Source organism: Neolamprologus multifasciatus, unplaced genomic scaffold (genome assembly GCF_963576455.1).
Source record: "Neolamprologus multifasciatus unplaced genomic scaffold, fNeoMul1.2 chr03_unloc_2, whole genome shotgun sequence".
In the NCBI taxonomy this organism is placed as follows: Eukaryota; Metazoa; Chordata; class Actinopteri; order Cichliformes; family Cichlidae; genus Neolamprologus; species Neolamprologus multifasciatus.
The window spans coordinates 238046-251762 of record NW_028181972.1 but is presented as its reverse complement, the minus strand read 5'-3'; the positions used below and the strand labels follow the sequence as shown (position 1 = coordinate 251762).

General features: G+C 41.4%; 2 protein-coding genes and 2 long non-coding RNA genes across 4 annotated transcripts in view; 2 read left to right on the top strand and 2 right to left on the bottom strand.

The window, feature by feature from the left end:
- The window catches only part of LOC146490481 (NACHT, LRR and PYD domains-containing protein 12-like), a 32176-nt gene extending 27286 nt beyond the window's left edge, over positions 1–4890 (bottom strand). The window contains exons 1-3 of the mRNA XM_085153208.1: positions 4880–4890; positions 3855–4028; positions 197–373 (exon numbers count right to left, since the gene is read on the bottom strand). Of these exons, the coding sequence (XP_085009334.1) occupies positions 197–373; positions 3855–4028; positions 4880–4890 (362 nt within the window). The remainder of the gene's footprint in view (positions 1–196; positions 374–3854; positions 4029–4879) is intronic.
- LOC146490472 (uncharacterized) overlaps positions 1–13717 on the top strand; it is a 191222-nt gene that overhangs the window by 45934 nt on the left and 131571 nt on the right. The gene's annotated exons all lie outside the window — the stretch shown is intronic.
- LOC146490479 (protein NLRC3-like) overlaps positions 1–13717 on the bottom strand; it is a 124431-nt gene that overhangs the window by 109116 nt on the left and 1598 nt on the right. The window contains exons 2-4 of the mRNA XM_085153181.1: positions 8982–9111; positions 7906–7984; positions 7563–7749 (exon numbers count right to left, since the gene is read on the bottom strand). Of these exons, the coding sequence (XP_085009307.1) occupies positions 7563–7749; positions 7906–7984; positions 8982–9100 (385 nt within the window). The 5' untranslated portion in view covers positions 9101–9111. The remainder of the gene's footprint in view (positions 1–7562; positions 7750–7905; positions 7985–8981; positions 9112–13717) is intronic.
- On the top strand, positions 9985–11791 carry LOC146490480 (uncharacterized). The gene is made up of 3 exons (XR_014872727.1): positions 9985–10362; positions 10449–10566; positions 10698–11791. It is a non-coding gene; the product is annotated as an uncharacterized LOC146490480 (long non-coding RNA).

Here is a 13717-nt window from a genome sequence, read left to right as displayed (position 1 = left end):
CGTTGAGTATCACTGTTTGAAATGTGAACATTGTTCTGCTGCAGTCAATGGACTAAACCAGAGAAAAGGAAAACAGACTTTACCATGAAAATCCTCAGTGTGCATCAGTATAATATCAGCCTGATGTCTGCAGTTTAGTGTCAGCACAACTTTCACATCATATTCATCTCAGTACAACTAAAACATGCTGACTGACCTCAGAGTTTCAAGTCCACATCCTGGACTCTCCAGGAAACCACATAGATGCTTCACTCCTGGATCCTGCAGCTTGTTGTTGTTACTCAGGTCCAGCTCTCTCAGATGGGATGGGTTGGACTTCAGTGCTGCTGCCAGATAATCACAGCTGATCTCTGACAAACCACAGAGACTCAATCTGTATAAAGAATGAAAGATGTAAGTTTATTAGACAAAGTGTGATCTTGAAATCATTCAGTGTTTCATCATCTGTTCAGAGCTGAAGAAGGTTTAGAATGTAGAAGTTTAGAAAATGGAAACTCCAAACAGTTGAAGCCAACAGGAAGCAGCTTCAAACAAACATAACAAGACAAAAAACTCTGATAAAAACAGGAAAAAGTCGTGTTTTTCCTTCCAGGAACAACATGGCTTCACTTTTAAAGGTGAAGTGTGAAAGAAATGGACCAACACCTTTTTCCAGTCACATTACTAAAGTCATCTTCTGACCTGGACTAACAACACTGGTCTCTATGTGCAGCTGGCTGTGAGACCAGTGCTCAGGGAGCATCTACAAAGTGCAACACTGAAAGAACATCACACACTAATTTGCTTCCATCATCCAACCTGAAGAGGAAACAGAGACGCCTCCCCTTCAAAGTAAAAGCAGCTCCTTTTGGACACAGTATCAAAGAAAGTCTACAGTATAACATAGAAAAGACAGAACAAAGTTTTGGTTGTTTTTAAAATGTGCAGAAATGAAACTACACTAAGCTCAATTATGTGACAGACATTTCATCCCATGTCAGTTTGGCCTCATCCCGGGCCGGATTATCCAGTACACACTTTGACCACAGTCCCAGGGGCGACGCACAGCTGGGCTCCCTCCAAGAGACAGGACACAAATCAACACAATAATAAAAAGCACCATGTGATCTTCTTACATCTTCAAGACAAACATAGTAAAAACATGAGCATATTTGTTTCCTGATAAAATGATGCGACAAGTAGAACAGAGTAAAGTGGTGGTTTACAGCCTTTCTCCCCGCTGCTGCCGAGGCTGTTAGTCTCTCCCAAACTCAGCTACAGGACTTCCAAATGAATGAAAGCAGCAGAATTGGCTTTACAAATGAAAGAGGAAGGGGAGAAGAAGAGGAGAGGGAGGCCACCCTGACCATCACTCCAGCTGAAAACATCACACTTCCATTAAAGTTGGTGAGAAAATGTTGAGCAGGATGAGCTGCTGGCTAATCTGGAGGCTGTAGCAGCAGCTCACAGTCACAGTGGATCTGGCTGCTTCATTTCTCATCTCATATCAGAGACTTTAATGCTTCACTGAAGCTGTACTGTGATGCTTCCTTTCCATATTCAGCCCAATGTTCTCTGTATTGTTTTATGCAGGTCATCTAAAAATGAACGAGCAGCTCATTTCAATATAAAAGGTTGGAACTGTAAAGAAAACAAACAGAGCTCATAAACTGAAACTGATTTCATTTTTTCAGCTGGAACATTTTAGTTTTTCCTTTTTCAATACATGCATAATTATAATACAATAATTATTTACAGTAAGTCTTATCATTCCCCTTTTCCCTGCCAGTCACCGCCAATGTTCCCTGTAATGTTTCATGTGTCTGAGCGAACACACAAACTCCCTGAGCGTCCCTTGGACCACTGTGAGTAACAGCAGACGTGTGCACTGTGGTGACGCCAGCATTTTATCCATCCAAGTTACATGTTTATTAAAATAATCAAATTACAGCATTTACATTTTTATTAGACTACTTTTAATTAACTGCTTTAGCCCACTTACAATGAAAATTTAAAAAAAAATCTTGTTCATGACCTGTGTAGTATGTTAACGCTATTGGAAGTAAAAATAAGATGAACTCCAATTTTGAAAACACAACTTTATTTTTTCTATTTTTATAAAGCTCTGACTTGTATTATGAGTCTGTGGTCTGGGAGAGAGTCTGTAACTCTGTCTGCAAAATACAGTAAATAATGACCAATGTTGGGCAATTAATTATATAGATACTTCTTCAAAAAAGTTACTGAGTTTTGCAAACAACAAAGTTTGTTGCAATAAATACTGGAAGAAAACCAAACATTGCAGATATTTTTATCATAACTCTGGTTTTACGTGGCCGATCAACACAAGTTAAAAACTGGTATAAAGTCCACACTTTTTCCATGAATTATTCCGTCTGTCCTGTTCACATCTCCAATGGTTGTACACGTTGTCATTAATGTGGCTTCACTCCACATCAGCCACTTTGCTCACTAAAACACCGGTGTCGGCACATAAGGACGCTGTCATAGCCTGTCAGCGACGTTGATTAGCTGCGTATATATGAATGTGAATCGCATCATTGGCTGGACTATGGGATAAGGCAGCATCGTTCTGATCCCATATGGGAGCAGCCAGTCACTGACTAACACTGCAAAACAGAATTGTTAAAGTATTCATTTTAATTTCAATTGAGATATGATTTTTTTTTTTTTGTGCGCAAAACACATTTTCTGTGCACAGAGACCGTGCCAGCAGTGCGCAATTGCGCACGCGAGCAGCTTAGAGGGAACACTGGGCACCACCACAGTTCACTTCAACAAAACTTTACTTCAGATTTTTTTTCATGGTTTGATCCAGTGATGAGAGCCGTTTCCCCCATGTCCAGTCCTTGTACTAAGCTAGGCTAAACATGTCCAGTGCCTGTCTCTGTGCAGCTTTTAATCTGATGTTAATAAGGTAGAAATGGAGGAAGAAGAAAATGACTTCATCAATCAACATGCAGGTACCAACCCAAATGGTGAGGTGGTGGTTAGTTATTACTGTTGTTTATGATCCCCTACATTATCCTACATTCAAATATATTCTCCAGCTACAATAGTGTTTGTGTTCCTAAAAGGATTTCATGAATGTGTTATTCATGTCAAATCTGTATGAAACAAAGAGGAAGTGAGGTTTATCCTTCATGATCACAAACTGTTCCAGCATGTAAACCTGAGATCTGTGTGGAGCAGCTGACCAGTACGATGTGCTCAACACAAACATTATTTACCATCAGTTACTGTTTGACTGAACCACGTGGGTGTATGAAACATCGCTTTTTTTGTTTTAATAGCACATGGCAACATTCAGACGTGAATCTATACAGTAACAATTTGATTTGTTAGAGTGAGGAGACTGTTGAAGGGAACGATGAAGGGAAACTGTAACAGCAGCAATAGAAATCAGGAGACAAAGCTGAGGTCTGGGTTCCTCTATGCTACACACAGCCTCCTGCTCCTGTACTTTAGTAAACACATAAATATCTCCAAGTACACTTACTTCAGAAACTCTATTAAACTCATTACAAGTTTACTTCAGCTTTAAATTACTCACAACATCAGCACATGAGTAAACAAAGTAACTCACACAGCTACTGTTAAAGTTTAGTCATCTTTAATACAAATATACCTCGTCATTATGAATCTCACAGCTACCTGCTCATTGAACTGAACAATAATTCTGTTTTACCATTAAAACAAAAATATGTGACTGTAAAAAAATCTTCAGACAGTTATTAAGAATCTCCTAAGCAATCCAAAGATAAAGAAAAGTTCACCTGCCAATTCTATAAAGCTTGGTTGTTCATACAATAATATCATTTAATGATCAGCAGTGGGGATGTTTGGATCCTGACCTGAGAGTTTCCAGTGTACAATGTGGACTCTGCAGTGCAACAGACAGAAGCTTCACTCCTGAATCCCGAAGGTCATTGTTACTCAGGTCCAGCTCTTTCAGATTAGAGGACTGGGAGTTGAAAACTGAGGACAGAGCACCACAGCTTCTCTTTGAGAGGTTACAACCACTCAGTCTGGAAGAAAACAAACAAACAAATTAACTAAATCAGTCAAATGAAACATTTTTAATGCCAGTATGCAATACAATTATTGGTTAACTAAATAGCTTCATTAAAACACAACTCTTCTTCTATATCAGCACTTACTCCCTGTAAGCTCCACCTGCTCCACCTTCTGAGTCAGAAGACATGAAAACAAACTGTAAATCTAGTAGAAACATGATTGGAAATCTTCTCAGATCCATTTGTACATTTAGAGCCTGATCCTGAAATATAGCAGCATGGACATTCACAGCAGCAAAGGGTTCTTGCTGATCTGAGCTGGCTTGGCCCTGGCTTATTGAAGATTAAAGAAAGCGTAATCAGCTGTTCAAAACCCCACAAGGCTGCCCGCTGTGACTGAAACAATGGGACGGGTCGTGGTTTCTCAAAATGGGCTCATTGAACGCAGCACGGATAAGATCTTGAAGAAGCTCATGGCGGTCGTGAGTTCTCAGACTTTGCTCTTTGAGCGCAAAACTGATAACCTCTCGGAGAAGCTCGTGGCTCTCCAACGGGAGATTGAGAGACGAGTGACGGACTGTTAGATCAGCTGTGAAATTGACATGCAGTTGTTCGCACCAAAGAAAACCACCATCATTTCATGCGGCTAACATACCGGCGCCAGCTGTGGTCTCAAGGCTGGAGCTGAACATAACAAATCTCACCCTGATAACAGACGGTGTTTAGACTGTTCCTTCCCATCCTAAGCATGCTTATCCCCTCCCGGTGCAGTCTGGAAGACGGTGGGTCTTCGACGGTGGGTCGAGGGGACCAGCGCAAATGCTGCAGGCCCGGATGCGCTGTCTACACCGGCTGTCTCTCACCTTTTACCCATCCCTGTTGCTTGTCATGTGTTTCTAAGGCGCATTAAGAGTTTTCATGTACTCTGCGCGAAGTTCATTTTTTTTCTGTTCTCAAACTGATCTCCCTGTTGGAGCTCAGTCTGGGGGGAGTTCTTTTTTCTCCTCATCTTTGCTGATGTTGTGCATTGTCTGCTGTTCGGTTCTGGGTTGCTGCTCTAGCAGCTGACCGGCCAGCTACCTAGCCTGACCTGTCTCCCCAATGTGATGTTTGTGTATTGTATGTACGGTTGGTAAGGTCAGTATCCTAATTGCCCCTTGAAAATAAATACAGTGTTCTGAGTCTGAAAAGATTACAGAAGATGACTCTGTTCAGTAAATATTACGCTCATGCTGTCAAGAAATACCAAAGGTAGGTAAAACCCTGGTTGTTGCAGCCATCCAGTATGACATGCTTTGTACTGTTCTGCTGCAGTTTGTGACACCTGGTTGATGAATTGTGAAGGATGATGAAACAAACACTTCACTCAATGTTTTTCTTCTAAACTGCATGTAATTTTGGCAGCCAAGAGTTTTTCTCAATCTATCCCAGCTGCAAATAGGAACACAGCAAATAATTAACTTTACCCACTTGGATCCTTATCATTCAAGATTGTGAAAAGATTCTCTACTCAGAGAATACTGGTGACTTTAGATGAGAGAGATGATTTGGAAGATGATGAAGGGGAAGAGTTTTCAGAACTTGAGGCCTTTTGTCTTCACTGTATAGGATAGAGAGGACAGGAACGGAGGGAGAAGTGAGGAGAATAACACACAGGAAATGGTCTTGGGGAGACTCAAACCAGGCCCTGGAGTCACGACTCTAACCTTCAGTACATGGGTCACCTGCTCAGCCAGGTAAACTACAGCAGTCAGCAGTGTGTGAGTTAATTTGAAGACAATGATGACTATAAGTCAGGTAAAAAAAAAATACTATCATCAACCAACAAGGGGATAACAGTGAGCTTGAATGACCAAGCTTTGAACAAGGGTGGCTCACTCCTCGGTCTTCTTGCCCAAGGAGTGAACCACCCTGCATGGCTATCAATGTGGTGCAACCAAGGCCATCATACAGTACAGGCCATCCAAGCTGATTTTTAACTTTTCGTCCCAGATACCACCTTAAAAATCATCTAGATTAGGATATGTTGGCTGATCTGAATTTTTTTCTAGATAAAATCACAACAAACAGAGAGCTGTTGTGTGTCCAAGGTGAACAGGAAGAATATATACATGCATAAAGTCAGAAGGTTTGCTTTAGACTGTGCTGCAGTTTATCATCAAAGACTGACAAACAGGCACCATGCTGCCAATAAATGGCATCAAGTCTGACTTTAGTTTACTTTTTTTTGTTCTTTTTTTAAAATCAAGATTAGATTTTATAGCAACCACAGCAGAGATAAACAGGGAAGGTGTGCTTGAGGGGATATAGCTAAAACAGCTGGTTTCAGACTGAAGATGAACTGAGGTGCTGCACCCAAGTCTGCAGGTCCAGGGAGGGACAAACATCTGCTCCAATCAGATTGGAGTGAGAGAGCAGGCCAACAACAACAAAGAAACAACAAACACACTGTGGAAGACCGAAGCAGAGTTTAGTTTAAAGTGTAACTAAGGATATTTCTCTGGCTGCCATGATTCACTGAGTAATTCAAATGCTTTAATTAATGCAGGACCCACCATGCCTGTAAAAGCAAGTGTTTCACCAACATTTGTGACTAAAAATAGACCTGCAGAAGAAATGTATCTAGGAGTATGCATGTGAATATAAAGTATCACAACATTACGCACATGTAGCCTAAGTGTTTAAACAAACACTGATAACATAACAGCAGCAGTGATGATCAGAGTTTATGGTGAATCCAGCGTCTCGAGTACACCAAGTTCTGGAGGCATCAAAGAGGTTACAGTTGTATTGGAGAAATCCCAAAACTTTAGGATACAAATTTATACAAATACCAAAAGCCTGGTGAAATAAATGACTGACACAGTTGGATGTTAAAAGTAAAGACATGAGTATAAATGTACTCACAGAGCTTTGTTGGAGGCTTTGACCACTGGCAGCAGCCTCAGAAGAGCCTCCTCTGAAGCAGAGTATTTCTTCAGGTCAAACACATCCAGATCTTCTTCTGATGACAGTAAGATGAAGACCAGAGCTGACCACTGAGCAGGAGACAGTTTACCTGTGGAGAGACTTCCTGATCTCAGGGACTGTTGGATCTCCTCCACTAGAGAACGATCATTCAGTTCATTCAGACAGTGGAACAGATTGATGCTTTTCTCTGCAGACAGATTCTCACTGAGCTTCTCCTTGATGTACTTGACTGTTTTCTTATTGGTCTGTGAGCTACTTCCTGTCTGTGTCAGCAGACCTCGTAGGAGAGTCTGATTGGTCTGCAGTGAAAGACCTAGGAGGAAGCGGAGGAACAAGTCCAGGTGTCCGATTGGACTCTCTAAGGCCTTGTTCAAAGCACTCTGGTGGAGAGATTGAAGTTTTAGTTTGTTAAATAATTTAGATTTCTTGGAGGTTGTTTTTTGTTGTTCCATCAGATTGAGTCCAGAGTTGATGAAGGTCAGAAAGAACTAATCTTTAAAACATGTTGCTCCATCTTCCATCTCTGGAAAATGTTCATTTATCCAAAAGTTTAAGTTTTTAGATAAATCCTCTTACTGCTCTGCAGACGGTCAGCCAGCTCCTCCTGCTTCATTCTCCTCAGGAAGTCCACTGCAATCTTCACAAATGCCTCTCTGCTGCTGCTCCTCTGACCCTCTAAGCATTCTGGGTAACCTGGACTCAGAACCTTCTGGATCTTCTTCAGCTCGTTCTTCACAAAAGTGATGATGTTGTCCTCCAGCAGCTGGAACAGAATACTTTATGAATGAGCCAATGAGACTGAAATCATGGAGCCAAACATCAGATCCATGTTGGACACTCTGACAATCCACTGGTCTACAAAGAGCAGCATGGAGATGACTGTGAACAGAACAGATGTAACAGTAGTTGTTGTACACACCATAAATATGGAGTCCAGCTGTGTTTGATGCTGCTGGGCAGTCTGACCACTGGGAACCTCTGAGCTCTGCTGGTCCACTCTGTGGAGGAACCATGAAGGATTAGTTCAACACAGGATAAAGATCCAGGAGTTTCTGCTCAAATAACTTCATCTGAATCAGGTTTGCCAAGCTTTAAACTCTCAGATTGTGAAAATATGGGTCATTTCTAGTAAATTTATGGATGTCCTTTCAGTGGTGATGTCAGGGATGATTTTAAAGAAGCTCATTAAACTGAACCATCAGCAGATCACTGCTCCAAAACCAGAACATGATCCGAGGTCTCCCTCCACCACCAGAACACCAGCTTTACTAACGTGGTAGATCAGTGTAGTACAGATCAATAACTGATGAGTCATTTTATCAAAATCACTGAGTGCTTCACATCTGACCCTCTGATGTTTCTGTAGACATTTTGCATATTTAATGAATGTCTGACAGTTTTACAATCATTCTATGAATACAGTGGAAATGTTGTGTTATAGTCTCCATGTTTTTTCCAGCATCATAAATTCTTAAGTTCAGAAAATTAGATTCTTTTTTCACAGCTGAAAAACAACAACATTTATTCTCTATTGAAATCTGCATCGTCCACTCCAAAGGTCACAAGCTGAAGGTAACATCTGGTTTTGTTCCCTGTGGTTAAATGTTAGCATCACTATGGTGGGATTTATCCACTACATCCACACCACTGTGGTTCAGTGTTTTCCTGATGGAGTCTCATTAACAGCAACAGGTATGATCCAGGCTTTAGCTGCTGGGTCTCTTTGTGACCTCTCAGACTGTTTAACAGATCAGACACAAAGAGAATCAGAGCAGCTCTGTTCTTTAAAGACAAACATGAACCCACTCAGGTCACACTTTCCCCACAGATATGAGCATCACTGTCCTCAAACAGCAAATGACCAAGTCTAACATTTGGATCTTTTCTCTTTCATTGTTTTCTTTTTAATGAATCTTTGTAACAATCTGAGGATGTTTCAGGTCATATTTATCAAGGAAACACAAACATGTAAAGGAGTCATCACAGCTCTCTGACCTCATTGGTCCAGGTTCACCACTGAAGTGTGGATTTAGACCTTTGGACCGGTCGCTCCTCACAGACGGACAGCTGGACCCTGCAGACTCTGCTCTGTCCTCCTCTTCCTCCATCATCATCTTCAGTCAGTCTGAGAGGTAAACCACAAACACTCAGTGAGTTCACATTAACAGAAGTAACTGAGTTACAGTCGCTGACCTCTGACCTGTCATATAACCTAGAAACCAGGTCAATATGTCTGTAGGTTCAGTCATCCAGGTCATGTGATCTAAGGAGCTTGGAGAGAAAAGAGACGTCTTTAAGTTTCTTGTAGACGTTTCATCCGAGAAGCTTTTTCAGCTCTAAAAACCAAACGGTGGAGAGTCCCAGATATTTAAACCTGAGAGGGAAAGAGACGCTCACCATTGATCATGTGATGATGAGTCTTGTTGAGAACCGGTTCCCACTGTTTCAATTCCTTAGAATTGTTTGCCATTTTTGCAAACGATTCCCTTATCGATTCCAGTCGCCCTGAATGACGTCACCACGTTGCGCAGCGTCATTTACCTGGCATGAAACACGGCGCCTAAGCGGCTCAAACGCTCAAAAGTTTGGTTACACTTTACGAGAACGGATGACAACAGGGCAACTTGCAATACTTGCAAAGTAGATATTTCATTTAAGGGAGGAAACACTACGAATATGCAAAAGCATTTGCTCACAAAACACGCGATGACCTTAATTGAATGTCGTGTTTTTAATTCGCTCCGGACTCGTGAATCTTAACCCAGCAGCAGCGGTAACGTTTGCACGTCCTCTCCCGTTAATGCGGCAGGTAAATAATCAACTAACAGTGCATATTATGTTAGCGCGATCTGCCTTATTACAAAACCTGCCTTTACTGTGCATTTAGGTGACCATGATGAGAGAGACAGACAGAGTCTGGCTGGCAGTTCTCACTGCAGTCTACCGGTAGCGTCTCCTTTCAGGCCAGGATAGACGAATGTCACCAAGCAGTAGTGATGTGACGTTCTGTATCGAGGCTTCAAACCTTGTGTCGAGTAATGGAGGCGACGTTTCCGCGATGCGCGTATCGAGGCTTGCTTCATTTATGGGAGGAGCTGAAAATGATGACGTCCGAAGCCTCGCTGCCCAGCTGTACCACGTGACTGGTTCATGAAGTGGTTCGAACTTTGCCGCGAGCTATGACAGCGATATAAACCCCTCAGACTTCATTGAAAATGTGGGTGTTTGATGGAGAGTTGCGGTTAGTGAGAGTTTGGAGACAGTTTGGAGTTTTATGAGAGTGAGGAGATAAAGTCAGGAGAGAATGGAGCCAGCTAAGAAGAGGAGGATGTTCTCCCCTGTGTGGGAACATTTTCATCTTATTCCTCCCAACAAGGTATGTAAATTTCTACAGAAGATGTATTTTCATAATACTGATGGTGCAATACAATTCATGTTAAGCTGTCGTTACTTTTGTACAAGGTGAAGTGTTTGCTATGTGCCAGGGAGCTGGGATATAACAACAACACCTCATCCATGCTTAGGCACTACAGAGCTTTGCATGAGAATAGGGGGAACACCGATTGTGGAGCAAGACCAGGTGAGCCATCAAATGTCATGATAATATAGCATGCAGTAATGTTACTAAATGATATAACAATATTATACAACTGTAATAAGTTACGTGTGTGATATTTATATTTCTGCTTTGTCTTTATTGTCTTTCCTCAGGAGAACAATCTCAAATAGATGAAGACCTGGTTAGCATGGTGATTGAGGACTCCCAGCCATTTAGCATTGTGGAGGACAAAGGATTTAAAAGATTTGTTAAATCATTAAATCCTAGCTACATTCTCCCCACTAAAAGGTCATAAAAGCAGTGAAAATTTAGTTTTTACAGAATAAAATGTGAACAGGCAGGACTGAGGCCTCAGTGTGTAGCTGTCCACACCCCAACCACACCTCACCTCACAGTAAATGATCATTTCCATTTTAAGCATTTCCAAATGATCATTTTCCATACTGCCAGTATAAATATACACAGTATACTGCCATCACTACAATATACATGTTTTACACACTCCTTTTGTTGTTGACATTTACAGGCTGTGTGCAAAAGGCCACACTCTTCAAATTCATGCCAACTAATATTTTTACGTCCAGTAGGTGTCCTACTAGAGCAAATCAAGATGCTTTGTGCTGGGGTGAACCAATTGGATGAAAAGCTTCAGTGCTTCATGAAGCTTCATCTGCCCATCACTAAATAAGAGCACTCTGTCACTAATGTAACGTCACACTGACGGTTTGTGACTGTTTAACTTTGTGCTGGCAGAATTAAAGTAACTTGGTGTCACTTCTTCTTTCCTGTTTCTCTGAGCAGATTCAGCTCTGACTGAAATAATCAAACTGGTAATTATCAACCATTGTATTAAAGGCTTTATTATTTTATTCTGAAAATCAACAGGAATCTGGTGCTGATCAAAGAAGTTCCTTTTAATGGCTGTCATTCAAAGCTTTAAATCAGGGGTCCCCAATCCCAGTCCACGAGGGCCGGTGTCCTGCAGGTTTTAGATCCCACCCTGGGTCAACACACCTGAATCAAATCATTGGTTCTTTACCAGGCCTCTGGAGAACTTCAAGACATGTTGAGAAGGTAATTTATCCATTTAAATCAGCTGTGGTGGATCAAGGACACATGTAAAACCTGCAGGGACACCAGCCCTCGTGGACTGGGATTGGGGACCCCTGCTTTAAATGGACTGAACAACTTGTTACCTGGGATGGTTTTAGAGGTCTGGACACTGTGTGAATCAATCGAAGTATTATCAGCTGAAATGCAACAAATCTCTGCTACACTTGATGTAACTGAACTCTGGCCTTGAGCACCAGTCCAACACAGCGCTTTACTAAACACTTTAAGGCTCATGTAGTCCCATTCTTTCAGATTGCACAGCTGCCTACTGGTTTTTGTCACATATTTGTGTTTTGTTGCCCACAGATGTGCATCATAGTATAGGTTTGGATTTGGACTCAGATACTAACAGACAGAAACAAAGAGAAGCTGTCTTCTCTGAAGATGGTCTGCCTGGACTCGTGATGACACCAGAAGGTGAAGCACACACGATGCATTCACTGGTACACTTTGAGTTTGAGAGAACTGCACACAGATTCACTGTTTTAGAAACTAGAAAAACGTTCTTGTCATGAACTGGCTGTGTATGCAGGCAGGATAGGACCCAAATGCAGACTCATAGGTGGGACGTTAACTTAATACAACACAGCTTTATTTGCTGAATGGAAAAAGTAATACTAAACTAAACTCACAGAGAAACACACAAAGAATAACACAGCCTTTAGAAACAAGGATGAACACAACAGACAGAAGCAAACAGAGGGCTTCAATACACAACACAATGATGAGGGAACAGAAAACACACAGGGAACACAGCTGAGGCCAATTAGACACAACGAGACCAGGGAAACAAGATGAAACACACTGAACGAGAATGCAAGACTTTCACAATAAAACAGGAAACAAAGAAACACAATACTGACAAGTGAGCTTGACAGGGGAGTGGAGGAAAGGCAAACGAGAGGGAGCGAGGGAGCATAAGGGAGCACAAGAAAGAGGAGACAAGAGAGACACGACGGGCTGAAACAGAATGGAACACAAGGACTCACACAAACACACATTAACACAAACACACATTAACACAGACACACACAGAGATACACAGAGGACATCTAATAATCAAGGAACTAAACAGGAAATATAAGAAACACACAACAGCATAACTAAGACTGTAAATGAACCAGAACATAAACCATAATACAAAATATCACCAAAACACAGAAACCCACAGTGTTGGGTCAAAGGGACCCAGAACCATCACAGTACGTTTCTTTGCTCTTCACTGTTTGAGTGCAGACAGACTCCACGTTAAACTATGACAGCATCGACCCTGCTGCTGCTGTCAGACCTGTTATTCACTCACTGCTCGCCAGTGTTTCTAATGAGTTTTACTCATCCATGAGAGTTTAAAGCACTTACAAGCAATGTTCCCTCTAATGTTTCATGTGTCTGAGTGAACACACAAACTCACTGAGCGATCCACTGTGAGCGACAGCAGACGTGTGCACTGTGGTCACGCCAGCGTCGAATCATCCAAGTTACGGTTTATTAAAGTAATCTAATTACAGCATTTATGTTAGACTACTTTTAATTAACTCTTTTATCCCACTTACAATGAAAATTAAAAACAATCTTGTTGATGACCTGTGTAGCATGTTAACACTATTGGAAGGAAAAATAACTTCAACTCCAATTTTTAAAACACAACTTTCTTTCTTTTTTTTTTATAAAGCTCTGACTTGTATTATGAGTCTGTGGTCTAGGAGAGAGTCTGTAACTCTGTCTGCAAAATACAGTAAATAATGACCAATGTTGGACAGTTAATTATATAGTTACTTCTTCAAAAAAGTAACTGAGTTATGCAACAAAGGATTTTGCAGCTGTTTACCTAAAAATGCAGCCAAGGCGTTTTTTTAAAAAAACATTTCAAACTATTTACAGAACAATCAGCTGTTCTGCATCAAATCTGATGCCACACAAATTATTTGTGTCGCTCCAAAAAATAATTTCTGTCCACTATGAGATGAAGGAGAACAACAGCCTGATACCTGCAGGCCTGACAGCAGCAGATGTGTCACTGCTGTAACACCTGTAACACTCAGCAGTCGCCTCATTGTTC